The sequence below is a fragment of the Dictyostelium purpureum genome (assembly GCF_000190715.1).
Source record: "Dictyostelium purpureum unplaced genomic scaffold DICPUscaffold_192, whole genome shotgun sequence".
NCBI lineage: Eukaryota > Evosea > Eumycetozoa > Dictyosteliales > Dictyosteliaceae > Dictyostelium > Dictyostelium purpureum.
The window spans coordinates 1-16,248 of NW_003519528.1; the positions used below are offsets into that span (position 1 = coordinate 1).

The 16,248-nt window shown below is 24.5% G+C and overlaps 8 protein-coding genes across 8 annotated transcripts; 6 read left to right on the forward strand and 2 right to left on the reverse strand.

Annotated features, from left to right (window-relative positions):
• Positions 1-1,648: 1,648 nt before the first annotated feature.
• Positions 1,649-3,307, forward strand: DICPUDRAFT_18219 (uncharacterized protein; the record flags this gene model as incomplete). Its single annotated transcript, XM_003289737.1, has 2 exons — positions 1,649-2,671; positions 2,741-3,307. Coding segments are annotated over 2 exons (1,590 nt in total), but the record flags the coding sequence as incomplete, so codon positions are not given.
• Positions 3,308-5,009: 1,702 nt separating this feature from the next.
• On the forward strand, positions 5,010-5,889 carry DICPUDRAFT_154243 (uncharacterized protein; the record flags this gene model as incomplete). The annotated part of the gene is made up of 2 exons (XM_003289738.1): positions 5,010-5,211; positions 5,675-5,889. The coding sequence occupies 2 exons, from the start codon at positions 5,010-5,012 to the stop codon at positions 5,887-5,889; spliced, it is 417 nt and encodes a 138-aa protein (XP_003289786.1).
• A 791-nt stretch (positions 5,890-6,680) lies between these two features.
• DICPUDRAFT_80554 (uncharacterized protein) lies at positions 6,681-7,839 on the forward strand (the record flags this gene model as incomplete). The annotated part of the gene is made up of 3 exons (XM_003289739.1): positions 6,681-6,923; positions 7,113-7,170; positions 7,268-7,839. 3 exons carry the CDS (start codon positions 6,681-6,683, stop codon positions 7,837-7,839), a joined length of 873 nt encoding a protein of 290 aa, XP_003289787.1.
• Positions 7,840-8,890: 1,051 nt separating this feature from the next.
• On the reverse strand, positions 8,891-9,154 carry DICPUDRAFT_154245 (uncharacterized protein; the record flags this gene model as incomplete). The annotated part of the gene is made up of 1 exon (XM_003289750.1): positions 8,891-9,154. The coding sequence occupies one exon, from the start codon at positions 9,152-9,154 to the stop codon at positions 8,891-8,893; it is 264 nt and encodes an 87-aa protein (XP_003289798.1).
• Positions 9,155-9,486: 332 nt separating this feature from the next.
• Positions 9,487-10,089, reverse strand: DICPUDRAFT_154246 (uncharacterized protein; the record flags this gene model as incomplete). The annotated part of the gene is made up of 1 exon (XM_003289751.1): positions 9,487-10,089. One exon carries the CDS (start codon positions 10,087-10,089, stop codon positions 9,487-9,489), a length of 603 nt encoding a protein of 200 aa, XP_003289799.1.
• A 1,331-nt stretch (positions 10,090-11,420) lies between these two features.
• Positions 11,421-11,648, forward strand: DICPUDRAFT_36315 (uncharacterized protein; the record flags this gene model as incomplete). The annotated part of the gene is made up of 1 exon (XM_003289740.1): positions 11,421-11,648. The coding sequence occupies one exon, from the start codon at positions 11,421-11,423 to the stop codon at positions 11,646-11,648; it is 228 nt and encodes a 75-aa protein (XP_003289788.1).
• Positions 11,649-12,457: 809 nt separating this feature from the next.
• DICPUDRAFT_154248 (uncharacterized protein) lies at positions 12,458-14,075 on the forward strand (the record flags this gene model as incomplete). Its single annotated transcript, XM_003289741.1, has 2 exons — positions 12,458-13,655; positions 13,834-14,075. The coding sequence occupies 2 exons, from the start codon at positions 12,458-12,460 to the stop codon at positions 14,073-14,075; spliced, it is 1,440 nt and encodes a 479-aa protein (XP_003289789.1).
• Positions 14,076-14,912: 837 nt separating this feature from the next.
• On the forward strand, positions 14,913-15,335 carry DICPUDRAFT_80557 (uncharacterized protein; the record flags this gene model as incomplete). The annotated part of the gene is made up of 1 exon (XM_003289742.1): positions 14,913-15,335. One exon carries the CDS (start codon positions 14,913-14,915, stop codon positions 15,333-15,335), a length of 423 nt encoding a protein of 140 aa, XP_003289790.1.
• Positions 15,336-16,248: the final 913 nt, after the last annotated feature.

A 16,248-nucleotide genomic window follows, 5' to 3' on the forward strand; every position in this document is an offset into this window, starting at 1 on the left:
TTAAAAAAAAAAAAAAAGAAAAAAAATGGGGGGGGGGGGCCCAAAAAAAAATTTTTTAGAAAAAAAAAAAAAAAAAAAAAAAAAAATTTTTTTTTTTTTTTAAAAAACCCCCCAAAAACGGGGGGGGAAAAAAAAAAAAAAAAAAAAAAAAAAAAAAAAAAAAAAAAAAAAAAACAAAGACAATGAAAAAATTATAATATTAATGTAGTTTATTTTTTTTTTCTATTTTTGTTAATTTATTCATATAATCACATTAGATATAAATAGAGAGAAAAAAAAAGTGTTGAAAATAATAGAAAACCAAATTGCTTTTAACATTTCGCTCACACTGCATATATTAATTAATTTTGTAAAAATATTATTAAATTTTTTTTATATACATTACAAAACGGATGAATTTATAAAATGGTTTTATTTTTGTATTTAAATATAACAAAATGCCATTCCTATCCCTAAAAAAAAAACATTAATTTTAACACACACAAACACTGACTAAAAAAATTAAAAAAAAAAAAAAAATTAAAAAAGGTGAAAGGGTGATATGACAAAAAAAGAAAATTTTATTGCTCCATACATTGTAATTCCTTGTTAAAATATTATTGCTATTAATCTATATAAATTACTTTGTTTTTTTCCTTTTTGAATGTACTTTTTATGTGTGTTAAAGAGTTTTTTTTTTTGCATAGATCTATATAATTTTTGGTATTTACCTTGTAAATAAAACAAAAAAATAATACATCTAATATTATTTCTATATTGGGTATGCGATTATTGTGAGGGCAAAGTAATTGTTTTTTGTGAGTGCAGTGGATAATTTAAAAAAATGTTTTTTTTTATGGGTGGGGGTTTATGTTTTTTGGTGTGTGAGTTTTTTATGATAATTTATTAAAATTTATATAATATATTATATAAATAGATATAATGCTTTAGTGAAACTTTTCCTCTATCTATACCAACTATATTTAAAATCTTATTAAATAAAGGTATGAGTTTACTAATTGATAAACCACAAAAAAAACTACAATTCCCCCCCTTAAAATTTGAATAAATCTATGCAAAAATAAAATAATTGTTTTATTTAGATATAATTGGCATTATATTTAATAAAAAAAATTATTTTTATTGTTTCAATTATTAATATAATTATTATTTTTATTATTATTATTATTTTTATTATTGTTATAATTATTTATTATTTATTATTATTTATTAATAATGATAATTAGACATAATTTGAAACGATCATGATTATTTCCATATTTTTTAATCATGTTTGGATCTCGTGATCATTTTTTTTTTTTTGTTTTATTTTAATAATTGGTTTAAACCAAGATATTTTAGTTTTGTTTTATTATAAAATTAAAAAAATCTGTTTTGTGTTGTATTTATTTTCTTTTTTTTTTAAAAATGGTTTTTTGGTAAAAAAAAATAAAAAAAAATAAAAAAAAAAAAGAAAAAAAATTAAAAAAAAGATTTTTTTATTTTTTTTCTTTTTGATTTAATTTTTTATTTTATTTACTTTTATTCATCAAAATAATCCTTTTTGTTTTTATTTAATCTATTAAATCTATTTGTTTTATTTGTATTTTGTGTAACAATAAAAAAAAAAAAAAAAAGAAAAAAAATTAAAATTAAAATTATGAAAAATTTATTAATTTTTTTAATTTTAATATTAATTGCTAAAATTAAAGCCGATGGCGCCACTTACTATATTTCATTAAATAGTACTAGCCAGAATAGTTTATGTGGTGATACACAAGAGAATGCATGTCCATCCATTTTATCTGCATTAAATTTAATTCCAGTCAATGGTAATGGTGGTAATAATGTAACATTTATTTTAGATGATGGAACCTACAGCGGAGCCAATAACACCAACTTAAATATATTTGGATACAGTATAGTTGTTCAGCCATTAAATGAGGAGTCACCAAAAGTATTTTTCAATGGATCCATCGGAACCAGTTCGGCAGTTTTCATTAATTTCGATAGAGGAAACACACCAAATGCCCTCACTCAATTAGTTGTCAAAAACATTGTATTTCAATCATTTGGTAATGCAAATTTAAAGGGTGGTATATTTAATTCAACTACAGTTAATTCAAACTTTGTTTTAGAAATAAATGGTTGCACTTTTAATAGTAACACTGCTTTGCAAGGAAGTGTTGTTAACATTTACAATGATCAAGATAATCAATATGACGTTAATATTACCATCAGTAAATCAACATTCAATTCAAATAATTTCGTTCTTTTCATCTCTGAATTTGCTAATCTATCAATTGATTTATGTTCATTCGATGGATCATCAACATCACACAAGAACCAACTAGCATCAGTACTATACATGAACAGTGGCTTGTTACAAATCACCAACACTAACATCACTTCATCATCAACTTCCACTCCAATCAATCTATATGGTTTATATGGTCAACATTTTTCATTAATCAATAATTGTATTTTTGACTCAAATTCCATTGGGGACGATGGTGGTGTTTTCACAATCTCTTTTACTTTATTAAATATCACAAACTCAGTTTTCAGTAATAATGCTGCTATAAGTGGTGCTGCTTTATCTGCTCATGGCTCTCAAACTTATGTTAAGATTTTTAATTCGAAATTTTTAAACAATAGATCAAATGGTAAAGGTGGTGCAATTAATTTAAGAGTAAGTAGTAGTTTTTTAAAAAATGTATTGATTATATATAAATTAATAACATATATATAATTATTTTAGAGTTCAGTATTTTCAGATATTTCAAATTGTGAATTTTCTGGTAATTCTGCTTCAAGTGGTGGTTCAATTTCATTGGAATATACAGAGTTATTAAATTTAAATAATTGTTCATTCGATAACAATGATGTTTCCCTTAAAGGTGGTGCAATTTTCACATCTTTTGGTGACATTAATTTCAATCAAGTCACTATCACAAATAGCAATGCTTCAGAAGGTGGTGCAGTTTACTGTGCTGCATCCAAATTAAATATGCCAAATAACACTGTACTTGCAAATAATATCGATAGTGGTAATGGAACTGATGCCTATGAATACAATTTCGGTTTCAAAGTCTCTGTCAATAGCTATAATATCTACTGTGCTTTAGATCCAACATACACCTACTGTGATATCTCTGGTGATGAACCTTATAGTTCTCTTTGTGGCTATGTAGAGATTAATGATAAAGATAGTGGTCTTTCAAAAGGTCAATTGGCTGGTATTATTATTGGCGCTACCCTTGGTGCTGCAGTTATAGCTTTCGGTGCTGCTTGGTTAATATCCAAAACTACTATTGGCGAACACTATGGCTCTTTAGTTAAACATAGATCAAATTCTCATGACGAAGAATCTGTAAATTAAGATTGGTCAAAAAAAAAATTATTTATTTATTTATTTATTTATTTATTTATTTATTCATTTATTGTATTTTAAGAAAATAAAATATTTTAAATCATTAAAATCCTATTTATTAATTTATTAATTTATTAATTTATTTATTTATTTATTTTTTTATTTACTTCAAATCAAAATAATTATTAAAAAAAGATACCGAATTCGTAAAAAGTAAATTATTTAGTGAATTTATTTATATAAATAGTTTGATTTTTTTTTTTTAAGAAATATTTTGATTACTCTATTGGCGCAGGTGTTGGCCGTTGAGTATTAGATCATTTGAGTTTAAATGGACCAATTTAAAACCATAGTTACAAAGAATAAAAAAGAACCCCAATGTTCGATTTCGGCTTTAAGATGTGTTGATACTGAAAAAGAATATTCATCTTCAACTTCTTTAACCTATAAACCTTCAGCATTAGCTACTCTTTTATAAATTATTAATGAAATAAATTATTATATATTTTATTTATTATGTATAAATATGATTGTGTAAATTGCTTACAATTAGCGATTTGGCTGGCTCTATTTCTTTAAGACATATTGTGAATGTGTCATTCCTTTCTAATCTGTCCCTTTCCAATTTTTCTTTATTTTAATTTAGTTTCTTCTTCTCTTTCTTTTTGTTTTTATATGTTACTATTATTGTTATTGTTTTTTATATTTTATTTGATATCATCTGTTTTTGAAGTTAAGTTAGCAAAATATTTATTAACTAAATAAAATAATGAAAAACTGATGATAGCAACTAAAATATAAAAAACAATTAAAAAATAATTCATTTTTTATGGTAATTAATAAAGAGTTATGTGAAATAGGATTTGGCGTAGGGGTAAATTATTTTATATATTTATAAATATATAAAATTATTATTGCTATTATTAAAATTTATTATATGTGGAATTTTTTATTTTTTATTTTTTATTTTTTTTATTTTTTTTTTTTATTTTTTTTTTATTACTTTTTGTTTTTTGGTTGTTATTTATTTTTAAATATGGAGCTTATTATTTTTATTTAATTATATTAAATTTGTCCATCATTTAATGATATATAGAATAATAAATGATCAATTAATTAATTAATTAATTTTTTTTTAAAAGAAAACTGGGTATCATTTAAATGAGAATTTAATCAAATTTTCAAATCAAATAATATTTTTAGATATAATGCTCAATGAAATAAGAAAGGTAAAAACTAAGCTACAACAATATAAATATAATATATATATTCAAATAAAAAACTTTATTTTTTAAAAATTAAAAAAAAATTATATTATTTAAACAAAACTCTTTTTTATTTTTTATTTTTTTATTTTTTTTTTTTTTATTTTTTTATTTTTTTTTTTATTAAAAACTCATTAGTATTTTTTATTCCATATTAAATATACCTTTAACTACCCTATTTAAAATAAATATATTATAGTATTAATTAACATTCAAGCAAACAAATTATTAGGTAATTATATATATATATATATTATATGATAAAAAAAATATTAATGGTCTAATCCTTTTGCATACAGCTTAAATATATATATATTAAAAAAAAAACCTTGTAAATTAAAAAAAATCATCACACTTTATTTTTTTACACCATTTTAAATAATAATAAAAAAATGGAATATTATTTATTAGAAACTGCTGTCCTTTTTGTTGTCTTCATTTGTTTTTATTTTTACTTTGGCACCAAAGACAACACTAATAAGGGCACCGACAGAGATGACAGCCCAAAACAACATAATTCCGTTCCACAAAATCAAAATGATAATAAAACTTGGGCACAATCGCAACCACCATTTTCGGGACCAAATCTAAATAGTTATGCTTGGGCACAACCACAAAACAAATTGCCTCCAAATTTCTTCCAACAAAATCATTTTGATTTTAAAACTTGGGCACAATCTCAACCATTACCCCCAAATTTCTTCCAACAAAATGATTTTGATTTTAAAACTTGGGCAGAATCTCAACCATTCCCCCCAAATTTCTTCCAACAAAATCAAAATGTTAATTGGTTTGAAGAATAATACAGGGCAAAATCAAACAATCAAAATAATACCACCAACAGGACCATCACCATCAACAGGACCATCACCATCCAAATACCCATCCCATTTTGAAAAAGAATCTCGTTATTATTCTTCCGCTGCCCCATCATCGTCATCAAGATTATCCCAATACCCATCTCACAAACAACCATAAAAAAAAAGTAAAGATCTTTATTTTTTGCTAATATATAAACTATTTATTAACATTGTTTTATATTAATTATTAAATATAGATATCTCATTTCCACCCTCAAATCCAAGACCAACACCACAACAAACAGTACAACCAACTCCAAAACCAACATCAAGAGCTAGAGCAAGATCAAAACAAACTCCAACTCTATTATTTAGTTTACCATCACCTCAACCAACACCAAGAACAAGATCCAAACCAAGACCAAAACCTCAACCAACAATAGTACCAAGATCAACCACCATTCATTTTTAACCAATTAGATTTCAAATAGAGAATTATCAATTAGCAACATTTATAAAGTTTCATCACAATAAGTTTTAGATCAAAATCTCTACCAAATTTTCTATGGCCAAGTAAATATGGTAGAACATCAATCTGGAAAACAAAATCTAGGAGCTTAAATTTATTATTGTACAACCATGATCAATCCAATAGATATTAAATCTAAACGCGAATTGCACCATTTCCACAGATTATCATGATTCAATTAAAATGTATAAAAAATTATTTTCAACTCAATTAATCTTCTCGAAATATTTTCAGTAATAGTAAACCGAAACATCAAACATCAATGTTGTCATCATAAAAATAAATAAATAATAAAAATTAAAATAAAATAAAAATAAAAATAAAATAAAAATAAAATAAAAATAAAAAAATATCTTTTTTATTTTTTTTAAGAAAGAAAGTGTCAATAAATGTTACATTTATCCATTTTCGGATATTATTATTATTTTTGATTAATAAATGGTTATCAGCATAATCTATCCAAAATAAAAAATAATTAAAAAAAATAATTTTATTTTTAAATTAAAATTTTTTTAAAATTATTTTTAAAAATATTATTTTTTTAAACACACACCGATAATAAAATGTTTTAAAATATTTTTGATTGTGTAGGTGATGGTAGTATTTAAAAGTTTTTAAAGAGTAGTAATAATTTGTTTTTTTTTTTTTTTTAAAATTTTTTTTTTCTGCTTTAAAAATGGAGTTTAGAAAAAAAAAAATTATTTTTTTAGTTACACGTAATATCAAAATATAGAATGAAAGTATTTGCTTTATTAGTTATTATCTTGGGCTTTGTTTCAAATTGTATGGGTGATACAGACTTTGCTATTTGGAATAAAGATAGCCAAACTGCTGCTGCTGGTCTCTATGACTTTGCCAATATCTACAATACTACCGAAAAATACACTTTATCTGGTTACCAACACATCAATACTACCAATCAATACTCCACTTATAATGCCGTTACTAGAGTTATTTCATTCTTTGCCACTTCATTAGTAAGATCTTTTTCATTTTATTTTTTTAAATTTTTTAGTAGAGATTAAAAATTATCTTAATTCTCAGTTTTTACCCATTATCGTTATCTTATTCATTTAAAATTTTTTTTTAAAAGTTATCTCTTTTTTTAAAAAAAACTATCTCTTTTTTTAAAAAAAATTATTCATTTTTATCGATTTTTAAAATAGAGGTTGAAAATTATCTTTATCGTTATCCTTTTTTGTATCATTTTAAAATTTTTAGATTGTTAATTTTTTTTTTTTTTTTTTTTTTTTTTTTTTTTTGGCTGATAATCATATTTATTTAAACTCATTAAATGTCGATACTTGGGTTGCTAACCAAGTAAATATTGATTTCTATCCAACTAAATTCACTGTTTTATCAATTGAATCATCACAAACTACCAACGATACTGATTTATTCCTTGTTATGTCAGTTAATCCAACTACCACTCAAAATGAATTCATTGTTACTAAAACGAATGCTGCTACTGGTATTTATAACATTTACGATACCGTTCAAATGACTTTTGCTTCTGCCTCATATGACCAAGGAAATAAATTATTCGTTGTCATCGTAAACAACGGTACCAACAACATGGTTAGTACTTATGATATTAACGGTGTTTTCGTTCGTTCAAGAGTATACACCATCGGTAATGTCAACTCAAATTATAAAGCCACATCATTACCATACAATTTAGTCTATCTTTCATCCTACTCTGCTTTCTACATGAATATTGACTTAAACGGTCGTCCAGAAATTTTCCTTCTCTACGCATCAACCCAACAATTCTATAACAAAGCTTGGTTACAAAACACTCCATACTACGTTAAAACTGCTAATGCAATCGGTCAATCAAATGGTTACATTTATCAAGAAACCAACAGTAACTCAAAATCATACATCCCCTAATTGGACTTTGTGCAGCACTATAGGAAAATATTCTTTCAACTAAAATCATTAAATAGTTTTTGGTATCCGTTCGAAATATTAGGTGGAAATTTCATCTCATTTAAATTTAACACTAAAACACTTAAATTACTTAAAAACACTTAAAACAATTATGAGAACACTGAAATATACTTTATTTATTATTTATCTTTATTACTTGTTTAAACATATATATAACTAACTAAAATAAACTAAGAAACTCTAAAGTTTTAGACTGAGGACTTGAGGTATTTATACTGAATGAGATTGGTTCTAGAAGCTAATTCTTAAGTATTTTAAATACTGACATTGGTAGTTATTATTTAAAAAGCAGTTACAAAATACTGGAATTGGCAGTTATTAAAAAGCAGTTATAAAATACATTTTTACTTAAAGATATAGACTATTGATTCATTACAATTAAATGTGATATAACAACAATTTTAAAATCAATTTAAATTTATTATAATAAGCATAAACATATATCACATTTATTGGAAAAAATCACACATATATCATTTAATATTTATCATCATATTTTGACACATTTTTAAATTTATTATTTTTTTAATTAATTTTATTTTTTTAAAAATAATATTTTTCAATATAAATTAAAATTCAAAAATCATTTTAAAGCAGAAAATAAAAGAAAAAGAGTTAAGTTATAAAGTTTACAAATAATAATAATTAGTAGTTTTTAGTTTTAATAAAGATTTGTTATTTTTTAAAATATAATTTTTAAATATTTTTATATATTTATTTTGGTTTTATTATATTTTATTTTATCTTTATTTTGTGTTTTATTATTATTATAATTAATTACATTTAGTTAATAATACATTTTGTTTTGTAATTAATTCATTATATTTGAGTTCTTAAATATAACAACAGTTATATTACATAAAATTCATAAAAGGGGATGTAGCTCAGATGGTAGAGCGCTCGCTTAGCATGCGAGAGGTAAAGGGATCGATACCCTTCTTCTCCAAATTTTTAACAAACCATAATCTTCCCTGTGATTTTATTAGATTCGTCATAATTCTCCATCAGTAGCAACTCTATAAGCTAGTTCCTTATTTGTCTTTACTAATTCCTCTTTGTCTTTCTTTTCAATTATCAATTCCTTGTTAATTTTTTCAATAACTTTACTTTGCATGTAGTTTTCTTCCATCAATTTTTGAACAATCTTCATAAAATCTGCCATTAAGTTATCATCTTGTTTTGATAACCTTTCGTTACCCATATCCATCATCTTTTGGATAACTTTTTCTTCTAAAACTACTAATTGATTTTCCATTGAATTATTTTTCGTAAATTTTTCGGTTTTCACTCTGCGATGACTTAAATTGTTTGGGAGATCTTTTCCTAATAAATTCTGCTTTTTTCTTGAAGCTTTCTACAATTCTTTCTAACACGCTAAACCATTCGTCAATATCCGTCTCTTCTATCCATAACTTTTATTGATCTTTTCGTTGAATTCGATACCAATTCCGAGCGACAAATAATTGCATATGAATATTGCTTTTTGATGGATGGTCTGTTCCCTGAATAGAACCATACTATCCCTGAGTATTCTAATGAGGTTGTCGTATCCTTTACCCTCATCGTTAACACCAGATTTGGCTTTCTCTAGTTTGCTTGTAACAACTTCACGTCGTCCTTTCTTCTAATGATCCTACACATTTCTGACCATTCTGGCTCAGTATCCTCTCTTTCCATTCTTGCCCTATAATCCTCTAAACCTTTTAAGATCTTTACCCATTTGCTTTCTCTGTAAAAAACCTTATTGATCATTTGATCTAACTTGTCAGCACCCTTCGTGATATTGACATCACGGAAGATAAACTCTGAACGGTTTATAAAGCCTCCGACTGATTCTTTGAGCTCCATCTTGAGTTCATTCACGTTCTCAGTACTCAAAGTTGACTTTTTTTTAATAATTTGTTCAACTTTTGGTTCAACCTTTGGAACTGACTGGCACTTCAATCTAAGATCCTCTACCATTTCTTTAAGAAGTTTCACCTTCCCAACTTCGCCATTAAACAAGTTAATTTGTTCCTCCCTAAGAGCTAATGAATTGTTGAGTTTGCACGATATGTCCTTGATTTCTACATTAAGTCTTTTATTTTCCTCCAACAATTTAACGATGTACTGTTCTGCTGCGACAAGTTTAGCGGCAATGTCATTTTCGACTTTTACTGAGTCTACGTTTTCTTCTTTAATTGAATACATTTTCAATCTAAATAATTTCCTTGTAAATATCTTTTAAAATTCTCTACTAACTTTACTTTTACTGGGCCCAGTATTATAAGTTATCTTGAAAAAAAAGTGTAATGTAAATGAACTTTTAAAGTATAAATAAGTAAATTAATAAACAATAAAAATAAAGATAATAAATTATATGATTTTTAAGTTTATGTGAAAATTGAAAAAAACGAAAAATTTGAAAATTTTTTATTTTATTTTTTTATTTTTTATTTTTTTATTTTTTTAAATTAAATTATTTTTAATTATTAAAATTATTAATTATTATAATTGTTTGATTAAATGACTATTTAAGTTATAATTAATTAATTAAGTGAATTTTGATGATAATACATTACAATCTGTTTAAACAACAACACCAATTTTCACAAGTCATACTTCCATTACTGATTGAAACATTAAATAAAATTTACTGATTAATTTAAAGCATTTGCTTTTAATTTTCTTCATTTAAAATAGAAAAAAAAAAAAAAAAAAAAAAAGTATAAATAAAATATGTTTTAGTTTGTGGAAGTGAAGAGTATCCATCAACTGCAGGCTTCACACCAAAATCAATCGATGATAAAGATTTCATTAGTGTAATTAATTTTCAAGTTAATCCGCAACCAGTAATAACCGGTTCATCAAAACTATCAAGTGCAGGTTTGGGTGGTCTTTGGATCTATGGTTCATCTTTGGATTTAGCAACAATTATACAGATTCAATATACCGATGAAGTAAATGGTATATTCAAATCAATTAGTCCAACATCAAATAAACCAACAGCTATATATTTCGAAATCAAACCAACCACTAAACCAATTAATATTATTGTTGGTATAGATAGTTCTACATTGGGTGATCCATACACAATTAACCCAATAGTCTTTGACTATATGGAGCAGGCCAATACCAATACATCATTATGTAAGGGTACACCTTTGTGTGGAGGTCCAGACCAAGGTGAATGTCTTTCAACAGGCTGTAAATGTATATCTCCATGGACTAGCGATGATTGTATGTCTAGAGTTATTCAAGTACCACCACCAAATGCAAATGAAACCACACCATCAACTAATATTACAATCGGTGAAGAAACAACATTTAAAAGTAAAGTATCAATAGTTGGTATAAAAGAATTGGATATCGAATCAAAAGAAGTAAACAGATATATTTTTGATCAATGGGAATATAGAGAAATATTTAATGATTCATACATTTCAAGATACAGCTATTCATCAAGTATTAAAAAAGATGGTGAACAAGATTGGTATAAGGTGGAATCAAATATTAATTTTGCTGATGAAGAAATTCATATAATGCCATCAACTATTAAATATACGATCAAAATTACAAGCTATCCATTTTCAATGAAACTAAATACATTACAATTAATAATGAAAGCATCTATTCAAACCAACAGTAAAAATTCTTGTTCAAATAAAAAGTTTGGTGAATATATAAGAGATAATTCAGATTATATAAAGCTTCAGGTCGATAATCATTCATTATATGGCAGATTCGTCAAAAGATGTATCATTGATTGAAAAAGAGATTTTCAGAACAAAAAAATAAGGTGTTCAGAAAAAAACAAAAGTAGATAATAATCAATTTAAAAAAAATTAATTCAACTCATTTTATAAATATAATATGACTTATTATTATTAATTAAATTTATTTTAATATTTTATTTTATTAACATTTATAATCATTTTAAATTCATATGATTTTGACCTAAATTTGATTTTTTTTTTTATTTTAATTTATTAAATTTTTTTTATAGTAATTGCTTGATTAGTTATACAATTTTTTTTTTTTATTTTGTTTTTATTTTAAGCAGACGGGTTGTATTTTTTATTAATTAATTACAATAATGGTCTATTGAAGAAATTAAAAAAATAAATTTGGTTTTGTTTAAAACACTGTTTTTAAAAATTAAAAATTAAAAACACTGTTCTTAAAAATTAAAAATTAAAATTTTAATTTTTATTTTTTTTTTTTAATTTTTAATTGATTTTCATAGCTTATTTCATACACCACGCCTGTTAAAAAAACTAATATTAATTATCTTATATTTTTTTTTAATAAATTATAATTTTTTAATTTTATTTTTTTAATAAATTTTTTTTTTTCTCTTCACTCACACTCATTGCATTTTATATATACACAAATCAACATTTTTTTATTTTATTCCTCTTCGCCCATCACATACACATATTTATATATATTTGACATTCATATTTGATATTTACATTTGGTAATTATTTTTTTATTTTTTTTTTATTAAATATTATATAATCTTATTTTTTTATTTGTATATTTTTTCTTAAAAAAAAAAAAAAAAAAAAAAGTTAAAATGTCAGAACCACAAGCATCTCCAAAATCACCATACCCAAGTAACTTTGCCCCCGCATACCGTTATAAATCAAATCCACCACAACAACCAAAACCAGCACCAATACTACAACCAATTCCAATTTCACCAACAATACCAAACTCACCATACCCATACACTTTTGTTCCATCATACAGATATCAAAAAGTTTCAACATCTACACCATTATCAACAACAACCCAATCAGAAACCAGTTCATCTTCAAGTTTTAACTTATCTGGTAATCCAACAGATAAAAAAGAATCAACAACAAATATCTTTGGCGGAAAAACCTCACCTTGTTTGGAAACAACCCTATTAACAACCACTAAACCATCACCATTTGGGGCACCATCAACCACAACTACATCAGAACCAGGACCAAAATCATCACCAGAACCAGATCCATTTGGCGCACCAAAAGCCACTACACCAGGACCAGAACCATCACCATTTGGCGCACCATCTGTAAATTTAGTTGGTAATTCAACAAGCACCAGTTTTTCAACAATCTCATCCTCAAATTTATTTTCTAATCCTTTTAAAGCACCACTCCCGGGAACATTCACAGCATTTTCATCACCATTTGGTGATCCAACAACAACCTCGATTGCCTCATCATTCAATATCCCAACAAATTCCTCAAGTTTGGCAACATCCCCATCAACAACTGCTTCAATTGATAATGATCACCTTATTAACCAAATTAATAAATTAAATGAGCAAAATAAAGAATTAATGAATCAGTTAGAAATATTAAAAGAACATAATCAACAACAATTGTCTCAATCAAATAACGAAGATCAAATTAATCAGCTAAGTCATGAAAACAAACAATTAAAAGATCAATTAGAATCATTAAAACAACAATATAGAGATAAAGAAGAGTTATTAAATCAAATTGAAAAAATATTAAATCAAGATAATAAAGAAATATTAGATCAAATGGACTCTCTTTATAATAATAATCAAAATCAACAACACGACAATGCTGAATATGAAAATCAAGTTAACCAATTAAAAGAAGAATTAGAATCACTAAAAGACAAAAAAACTGAAGATATTATCCAATTAAAAGAAGAAAATAATCAATTAAAACATCAATTAGAAGCATTAAAACAAAAAGATAGAGATAAAGAGGAATTATTAAATCAAATTGAAAAAATATTATATCAAGATAGTAAAGAATTATTAGATCAACTAGACTATCTTAATAATAATAATAATCAAAATGAACAACACATTAATGCTGAATATGAAAATCAAATTAACCAATTAAAAGAAGAATTGGAATCATTACAAGATCAAAATCATATTAATAATGAACATAATAATGAAATCGACCAATATAACACTAGAATCTCCATTTGGCGCACCATCAACTTCAGCTAGAGCTACACGATATCCATTTGACGTACCATCAACTTCAACTACACCATCACCATTTGGCACACCATCAACCACAACTACACCAGAACCAGGACCAGGACCAGAATCACCATCAACTTCAACTACACCATATCCATTTGGCGCACCATCAATTACAAATCCAACTCCAACTCCAACTCCAACTCCGATTCCTACCCCACAACCAACATAACAATCAACTGCTCGCATAGCCTCATCCACTTATCCAAAATTATTTGCACCAGAATCCAGTTACCATCTAAAGGGGAAAATGTTGGAAAACCATCAATTAAAAGTATTTAATGAAAAACTTGGAGAATGGGTAGATTGTCACCTAAAACCACCAATCACACTGCTTTCATTTTTAGGCAATTTTATTTTTTTACATATTTTAGAATGGAAAAAAATGAAAAAATATGTCTAAAAATTCTCAATATAATTACAGTAGTTCTGTAGTATAATTAGTTTTTTTCAAATTATTTTTATAGTTTTTAAATAATATTCAAATGTATGTGTTTATAATATATTATATTTTAATGTTTTATATAATTTAGTATTAATAAAATTAATAGTTAGTAAATATTTAGTTCATAGGTTAATATACTTTAGTAGATGATATCAACTCTATAAAATCAATTTAGGTAAAGATTCAAAGAGTATATCAGTGACTGCACCAATCAAATCGAAACTATTTTAAAGTTATACATTGCCCTGGCCAAGCAACCGATGAAGTCCTTTATATAAAGATAATTGGAGTCGCCTGCTATAATATCCTTATTTTCTAAATTATTTTCACCCTATTTTTTTTATTTTTTAATTTTTTAATAAATTTTAGTTTACCCCACACAAATTAATTATTTTTTATATTTATTTTTAAAATAAAAATTATTTTTTATTTATTTTTTTTCATTATTAATATTTTTTTTATACAGTTGCGATAAATTTTTTTATTTTTTTTAAAATCACATTAACAATATTAATAATAATAGAATTTTTTTTAATTTTAATAAAACTACATATAATAATCAAAATGAATATAGATATAAGTTTTATTTCAAAAATAATAACCTATTTATCAGTTTCTATAATTTTTTCCTTCTTATTATATTTAGTATTTCCAATTATTCAGTTCATTTTATATTTAATTTATTATTCAATCTATGCAATAATAATTTGCCTATTTATATTTTCAATTCTCATGTTAGGCATTCAAATAGAAAACATCCTTAGATTATTTTTTATTATTGGTAAAGATGTAGCAACGATTTTTATACATTCAATAAATAGAAATAAAAATAATAACGATAATAACAATAATAATAAAATCATTGAAACTAATGGTAATATAGATAATATTGTGATTAATAATCATAAAAACAATAACAATAATGCAAAGCAAATAAATGTCAATCAAGAAGTGTTCCAAATAGCAAATAATATAAAAGAGATATGATGATATTTTTTCGATATCGATGAAGAATATGATTTCCATCCAACGAAATAATATATGATCAAGATCTAAGCTCACAAAGGAATCGATAGAGTTTAAACCTGCAGCAGGAAAGCTATTCTAAGATTTTAGATAATGGTTACGAAAATAAAACATGGCATATTTAAACATTCCGTTTAGATTAGGTGGTATAAATAATCGTAATTAAAAAAAGAAGATTTTCAAATATAGATTAAAAGAAATTATATTGCCATCACATGTGGGGTTGTCTAAATAGGGTCTTGGTTATTTTTCAATTTTAACTTACATATGAAGTTCTTTTTAGTAATTTTTGTTTAAAATATTTCTGCTTCGGGTGGTGGGTGCTCATTTTATTCAAAAATTATTAAAAAGAACCTCATATGTACATAAACGAAAAAAAATAAAAAAAAGTTATAGTTATTAATTTTATTTAAATATTTTCCAAAAGTATATTTTTTTATTCATTTTATTATTTTTTCATTGTTATTAAAATAACAAATGACTCAAAGTCTAGTAGTTTATTAAATGATGACAGTATTAGAGATTCAGCTAGGAAATACCACAATGAGTAAAATTTTGTCCACTTAGTTCATATTAATATTTTATAATAAATAAAGTTTATAAAAATAAATAAACATGAAAACTTTATAATTTTAGAAAAAATAAACTATTTTTATTTTAATATGTTAGAATTGGGCGTGATGTAACCTATCAGTTTTTTTAAATATAACTAATGATTCTGTAATTGACTCGTATAACATCTAGATACAATCTTTTGGAATTGGTTGTAACTCTTTTTCTAAAGTTTGGATTCCATTAATATCTTCTTTGACACTGAAAGAAAACCTTTTTATTAAATGTTTCGATTTTGTTTTTGTTTTTGTTCCTCCAATAG